Below are 7,145 nucleotides of genomic sequence, written 5' to 3' on the forward strand. Positions count from 1 at the left end.
TCGCGGCACAGAGTGCTGCGCTATGAGCTTATAGATCTGCTATTTTTTTTAAATCATGAAAATTTGTGCAAGTCTTTGAATATATATATATAGCGAACATTGTAACTCTGTTACAACTTCTGGGGGTCCCTGGAACAAAATATTTTGAGATGGCGTCCACGGCCAAATACCAAAAAAAAATGTTTTGGATTTAGATTTACATTTAGAAGACATTTGTAGAATTCCCAGAAGCAATGATTTGAGTTGAAAATGTTCGCTTTAAAAATATATATATTCAAAGATTTGCACAAATTTTCCACGATTTTTCAAAATAGCAGATATACTCAAGCTCATAGCGTGGCACTCGGTGCCGCGCTATGAGCTTGTATATCTGCTATTTTTGAATAGCCCAAAGAAATCTAAAAATGAAGATGCGGTCCCAGTCTGAATGGGTTAAACCCCAAAATGGTTGAGCGGCGTCCATCAGGGCTCTATAGTGTCTTTTCTGTTCACTGTTACTGAGGGAAAAATAGAAAATAGCTGATCGACAAGCTCACAGCGTGTTGCAAAACGCTGAGAAAGCTTTCCCCACAATACGGATGCTGGGGTTTAAGTGGTTGGTTAAAACAATTGACACTCTGGTGTCATAAACAACAGAACATAAGCATGTGATCAGAGTATGTGAGCTCGGCAGTGGTGGAAAAAGTACTCAACTGTTTTACTTAAGTAAAAGTATCAATACTGCAATGTAGAAGTACTCACTAAAAGTACAAAAATATTGGTATCAAATTCTATTTAAAGTACCAAAAGTAAAAGTACTAAAATGTTTGAAAATATCAGATCTACAAGCTCTCAACGCGTTGCGATGCGTTGTGAGCTTGTAGATCGGCTAATTTTTAGGTATAATATAGGGCTAAAGTGGTTAATGTATGTTTTATAATATAATAATTTATATCTGCAAAGTAACCAGTAACTAAAGTTTTCAAATAATTGTAGTGGAGTAAAAGTACAATATTTGCCTCCGAGATGTAGTGGAGTAGAAGTAAAAGTATAGACAATTGTAAATACTCCAGTAAAGTAAAAAATACCTCAAAAGTGTACTTAAGTACAGTACTTGAGTAAATGTACTTAGTTACTTTACACCACTGGAGCTCGGAGTGGTGTTGAGTTACTCTATAATAAAATGTAATGTGGTGTATTTTGGGGTATTTGTCACTGTACCGCTCCCCGCCGTGTGTTGAGCTGTCTGCATCACTCTCACATCAGCATACGTCACATCTTCACTCTGGCTCTCTGTTCTACAGCCTGCAGCATAAAAATACAATAATAATATACAAAACCATACAATAAGTTAATATGTTTAGATCTGATTAGATATTAGACTTAAATAGATGTATTTCTGAAACAATGGAAATTATCAAGTCAGCTGCCGGTAAAAATCTTTTTTTATTTTTTTTTATTTTTTTTATCAGAACCATTTTCACATTGAAGGAATTTGACTTGGTCGATTGCTTTCAGAAACAGAAACATTAGATACAGTGATACATAGAAAGAATATCAAATATAAGCGCAAGATGGAAAAAGTAAACATTAAAGGAGAATTCCGGACCACGTTTTTCTTACCTTTAATATGTTATTATGTCCTAGGACGAGTGGTACAGTAGAACATTTTCATAACTCCATCCCGAGTCCACCGCAGCTAAAAACCAGAGCGGCGGGCCATGCTCTAGATCGCATATTTTTATCACGATCTTATATATACTGTTTTGTTCAAATCTCGTGGTTTTCCTGTACCACTCATCCTAGGACATAATAACATCATATTAAGGTGAGAAAAACGTGGTCCAGAATTCTCCTTTAAGTACAGCATAAGGTACCTTGTTCCTTGTTTTATTTCTATACGTGTGTGTGTGTGTGTGTGTGTGTGTGTGTGTGTGTGTGTGTGTGTGTGTGTGTGTGTGTGTGTGTGTGTGTGTGTGTGTGTGTGTGTGTGTGTGTGTGTGTGTGTGTGTGTGTGTGTGTGTGTGGATTATCACTTTTAGTACACAACTCACCACCTTCCCTAGATGTATAGTAACCTTATGCTAAGTTGGACATAATGCTCCAGACAGACAGAGGAATGGATTACAGTTCAAACCTATAGAGTATGAAAAGGACACCCCAAGCCAAGGAAGCCAGTGTTTCATTGGCTCGTCCCAAAAATAATAAGGAACAGTTACATCACATGCTGTTCTCTAAATGTCTGTAGCCTATGTGTGAACCAAGGGGCCAGCTTGAGAGTTGTACATTGAGTCTAATACGGAAGAGACAGTTCATATGAATGGCCTGTAGTTTCGCTGTTTTACCCCTGCTGGTGTCAGAAAGAATATTCTCTCAATGCAAGCGGATGGGCTTTTGACGAACTTTAGACTTGATTTTCTTACCTTAATAAACATTGTCATAAATACTATATGCTTCTAGTCGCTAGTTTAAAGTCTCCTTTCAATCCTCATGATATGCGTTTTGGTAAATTATGGTCCCATTTATTTTTTAATTGACGATAAAGTAGGCTATGCTCTAGGAGGGGCGGGATGATTGATTGACAAGTTACACAACCAATAGCATTCATTCCCCGCCCCCGCTCTTGATTGACAAGCTACCCAACCAATAGCATTCTTTAGGGATTGATTTCCGGTTCCTATTCCCCGTTGCTTTTTGGTATATATTAAAGATGGCGGATTTCAAATTCCTGAACAATCGGCTTCATTTTTGGTCTGTAGAAACCAGGGGTGTGGCTTAGTCCATTCTTTTTACAGTCTATGGTGTGAACATCATTGACGTACCTCTGCATTTATTCCACAGACACAGACCCCAAATCAGCAGAAAGATGGAGACTCCAGCACACACCAGAGGATAGAAATATGGAGGCAGAGAGACAGAGGGAGGGAAAGAGGAAGGGGGAGGGAGAGAGAAAGGGGGAGGGTCTGATTCGTCGTTCTCTATGGAGGCCGGAGAATCTGAAGCAGGGTAAGACAATACCTTAAATTCTGCTTCATTGTTATTCTGTTTTACTATTTAGACTAAGAGTAGGGTGGAAGCAGAACTGAATATCACATTTTTCATTTGACCCGTGACTTAACTCAGCCCAAAATATTACTAAATATGAATACATTTATTTCCCCCCCACCTCATAGCTGACTTGTTATGCATTCATATCCATGTAAACACTTTTAAAAATATTATTTTGGGTTAGGGTTTCATCTTTCAATATATCTCGTTTTCAATTATAAAAATGTTAAATTTCACTCATTAGATTTCCTATAATATGGATAACTAGAAAAAGTGCTCCTCGGAGCACAGGTCTCCGCCAGGTCAGGTACGTTATTGTGGCCTCCTGGTGGCGCTATAATAGGCCAATGTGAAAAGGGTGCCATTTATTCTTAGGTCTTTCACGGCAATCAGACACTGCATTCTAAATTAGACCTGCTGGTGGCGCTATAACAGGCCAATGTGAAAAGGGTGGCATTTCTTCCTCGGCCTAGTGGGAATGTGCGTGTGAAAATTCACGGAAATCGCAAGCTGCGTGCATAGTTTGAGGCTTTTTGTTCAAAATGGACCAATCCTGCAAACTTTGGAAGCCAACCATAGGCAATGAGGATGGAATATGGGAAATCTGACAGATTTGTGTTGATCACATGACTATAGAGATACTGTGTACCGATTTGCATGACGTTTGGATAAAATCTGTAGGAGTAATGTAAAAAAAAAGGGTTTTGCACAAATCGGCCTCCTGGTGGCGCTATAACAGGCCCATGTGAAAAAACATCATGAACGAGGCTAATGCTAATGCCGAACGAGCTAACGCTGGTTGCTTGTTTCTCTCCCAGAACCTGGCAACTCGGTGTTGCCAGGGAGAGAAATAAGCAAACAGCGTTAGCTCGTTCGGCATTAGCATTAGCTTCTAAGGAACTTTCAGTGCATGTTTGAGTATCATGAGACTCTACAATGAGTAGTAGTAGAGAAAAAAATAACTTTGCATCGGTTATAATAGACGAATTTCTCTTAGGCACACGCTCCCATTATGCCAACGGAGGGGGTCGAAAAAATGACGACACGGGACTCTCTGAAATAACTCAACGTCCCTTTCAAGGATGGTGAGTGATAAGCGACACATCAAAGATAACACTTAAAATGTCCGGATTTCTCCTTTAACACCACAGATGTCCCTTGTGTAAGAGTTGTGTACGTCGTGACCGTGGGTTGCAGCTGTCAGGACCTGAGGAAGCTGCAGGGGGGAATTTCTACAGCGGTTTAACTTTTTACATTTGTGGCGCCCCCTATGGGCAAAAGTGACCCCTATGGACAGAAGAGAAAGTCCTGGGAGTGGCAGTGGCTCAGGAGGTAGAGCAGACGCTTGGCTTTGTCCCTCCCACTATTTTGGAAGCTAATTATAGGAAATCAGAAGGACATATCAAAAAGCTGTTTGGCTCTCATGGTCACAACAAACAGTGACATTTATTGCATTGTGACTTTAACCCCTTAAATATATTATTTAGGCCACCATGAGGCCAACTTGAAAATGTAGGGATCGAGTGTCCTAAATGTATTCTATACTCTAGACCTCACATAATTATGCAGCAAGGTTGCTCACGGAGTCAGTCACCCACCTTGCCACTTTAGCTGTGCTTAATGGTTAACTGCCCTATTACCCCTTGGGAAGATACAGCTTTACCAGCTGTTGCATCAGCCCTTGGGATTATACAGCAGCTGACCAATAAGCTCTAGGGATAGGAGTCAACTCAGTATATGATTAAAGTGAGCTGTGCTGTCCTCTCTCGCTGATGTTTCACCAACATAGTAAATAATTATAACAAAACAAATATTGTAACTTATAAACAGACATGCCTAGTAATTATCAATTACGCATGCTTAATTTAAATAAAACCTCTCACTTGTGAAACATTTGTGCTTTGAAACATGACTTTGGTGCAAATTCTGAACGTGATGGCGGTAAACTGCATCGAGTTGTCGACAATTGCCTTTGACACATCGACTATCTAGTCACTAGTATGGGTATGTGATGCATACTAGTACACAACTAACTCACCTCTCACATGCATCCAGCTCTCTGGTGACTCTCCAAGGACAGAGATGTCACACTTGTAGGATCCTTCATCAGACTTGGAGACACTGTGGATGGTCATCTGTCCTGTAGACTCAGTCCTGATGAGGGATCCATCTTTATAGAAATCAGCTGGGAGGTCAAAGGATGTCTTGTTCCTACAGCGCAGCATGACATCACTTCCTTCCATCACAGGAAGTGCAGGGCTCTCCAGGATCACAGGTCCATCTGAACAATGATAGCAGAATAGCGAGCATTTGACTGAGGCTACATCACAACATATGATGTAGCCAACATGATGAGGTTTTGACTCGAGACTCTTTAGCAGACAACTTATTTAAAAACAATTTAAAAACAGAAAAAAACAGAAAACAGTTGTTGATTTATTGAACGTACCATTCACCGTGATATTAACAGTGTTACTCTTTCCCTCTGAAGACTCGCACCAGTAAAGTCCACTGTCTGTTTTGGGGTACATGGAACTGACCAGACATCCTGTGCTGTTCATCTTCCCCCAGCCACGTTTGCCACACTCTGAGGTGCTGTTTATGATAATGATATCATTCCTCTTCACTTTCCAGACCGTAGAGTTAGACTGTCTGTCCTCACAGCTCAGAAAGACAGACTCATATTTGAAGAACTGAGATCTGTCAAGACTGAGTCTGAGAGAGGCTGTGGGGCAGAGACAGAGAAGAAAGTTGATTTCCTGCTTGATGGATCATGTACTGTAAATCTAAACTATATTTCTTGTAACAGTTCCCTGATTAATTCCTTTTGATTCCACTAATAGTTCCAGTGGATAATTTGAACACTTGTTCAGACAAACTGACTTACCTCTGATAACATCGCTACTGTTTTGAACTTCTGCTGAGACAATCAGCATGGAATTACCCACTGGAAGACAGAGAAAGGGTGTTTGTTTATTATTTTAGGTATGTTTGCAGATACTGTATGTGTAATGTGTGTACTACATTGAATAATGATATTATGGAGACGTTTACAAATGTGTGTGATTGCTTTGACCTTCATGTCCGATAGTTGGTGCATGGCAAGGCCAATGAATGACACACACACACACACACACACACACACACACACACACACACACACACACACACACACACACACACACACACACACACACACACAACTAATAGTACTGTGTGTTTGTACTCACAGACTAGAAGATAGAGTGATGTTTGCTTCATCCTGTGTTGCTACTCACTGACTGACAGTCACTCACTGACAGGGGCCTACTACTGGTTTTGTGGTGGGGAGGAGGCTACACAGCTACTGAAAGAAGTGATGCGCGGATACAGTCTCCTAATTCTGGTGTCGCTGAACATCTTGGCACTAAATAACTGCTTTGTTGGTTTACAGTCAGGATTTTGGTCAGACTGCTCAAGGTTCAAGGTCTTTATTGTTGTGGACAGGTACATAAAAATAAAATGTATTTTTAAGACAATTAGCCTACTATGACCTTGTGAATACATCAAGATTTAAAGGACGTATGTCTCCGAAAGATTTGGAAAAACTTGTCTCAATGACTGTAATGTTTTCTTCAGACACCTGCAGTTGATTCAGAATACAAGTCCTTAATGATACCATTAAAGTGGCAACAATGCCTGACCTGTGCCCTGTTACTGACCATACACTTGCTCTGCTGTTCCAGGTATCCCCAGTGGTCAGATGGACTGATGTGGTGGCAGTACAGTGATCGATGTTTGCAAGCTGCCAGTGGTCGAATGCCAATCTCCTCTCTCATCAATTGTACTGTCAAGTTCATCCGTTTATTTTTCATTGTATTGGGTTTTATATGTATTTGTTTCAGCCATTTGACAACAACATCCATGAAACAGTAGTCATACAGTGCTGGTACATTCAAAGAACATTTCCCCTTTCTGTGGTCACCCGAGGTTGTGTATGTGTATGTGTATGTGTATGTGTATGTGTATGTGTATGTGTATGTGTATGTGTATGTGTATGTGTATGTGTATGTGTACTGTGTGTACTGTGTGTGTGTGTGTGTGTGTGTGTGTGTGTGTGTGTGTGTGTGTGTGTGCGC

The 7,145-nt window shown here is 40.4% G+C and overlaps 1 protein-coding gene and 1 long non-coding RNA gene across 2 annotated transcripts; one reads left to right on the plus strand and one right to left on the minus strand.

Annotated features, from left to right (window-relative positions):
- Positions 1-165: 165 nt before the first annotated feature.
- On the minus strand, positions 166-6,755 carry LOC308081503 (cell adhesion molecule CEACAM20-like). Its single transcript, XM_080457880.1, has 5 exons — positions 6,258-6,755; positions 5,915-5,974; positions 5,477-5,752; positions 5,066-5,308; positions 166-2,975 (listed from the first exon to the last, which is right to left on the minus strand). Exons 1-5 carry the CDS (start codon positions 6,286-6,288, stop codon positions 2,776-2,778), a joined length of 810 nt encoding a protein of 269 aa, XP_080314006.1. The 5' UTR covers positions 6,289-6,755; the 3' UTR covers positions 166-2,775.
- LOC308081505 lies at positions 2,965-6,866 on the plus strand. The gene is made up of 3 exons (XR_013932859.1): positions 2,965-2,985; positions 4,025-4,112; positions 6,753-6,866. It is a non-coding gene; the product is annotated as an uncharacterized lncRNA (long non-coding RNA).
- Positions 6,867-7,145: the final 279 nt, after the last annotated feature.

The sequence above is a fragment of the Gymnoscopelus braueri genome (assembly GCF_963280865.1).
Source record: "Gymnoscopelus braueri genome assembly, contig: SCAFFOLD_343, whole genome shotgun sequence".
NCBI lineage: Eukaryota > Metazoa > Chordata > Actinopteri > Myctophiformes > Myctophidae > Gymnoscopelus > Gymnoscopelus braueri.

What these genes read in the sequence shown, in the direction of transcription:
- LOC308081503 (XM_080457880.1), bottom strand. Translation starts at nt 6,288, where the DNA reads ATGAAGCAAACATCACTCTATCTTCTAGTCT. An exon ending in CAGTAGCGATGTTATCAGAG is followed by an intron (nt 5,753 to 5,914) that starts GTAAGTCAGTTT and finishes TCTGCCCCACAG; the next exon opens with CCTCTCTCAGACTCAGTCTT. An exon ending in TGTTAATATCACGGTGAATG is followed by an intron (nt 5,309 to 5,476) that starts GTACGTTCAATA and finishes ATCATTGTTCAG; the next exon opens with ATGGACCTGTGATCCTGGAG.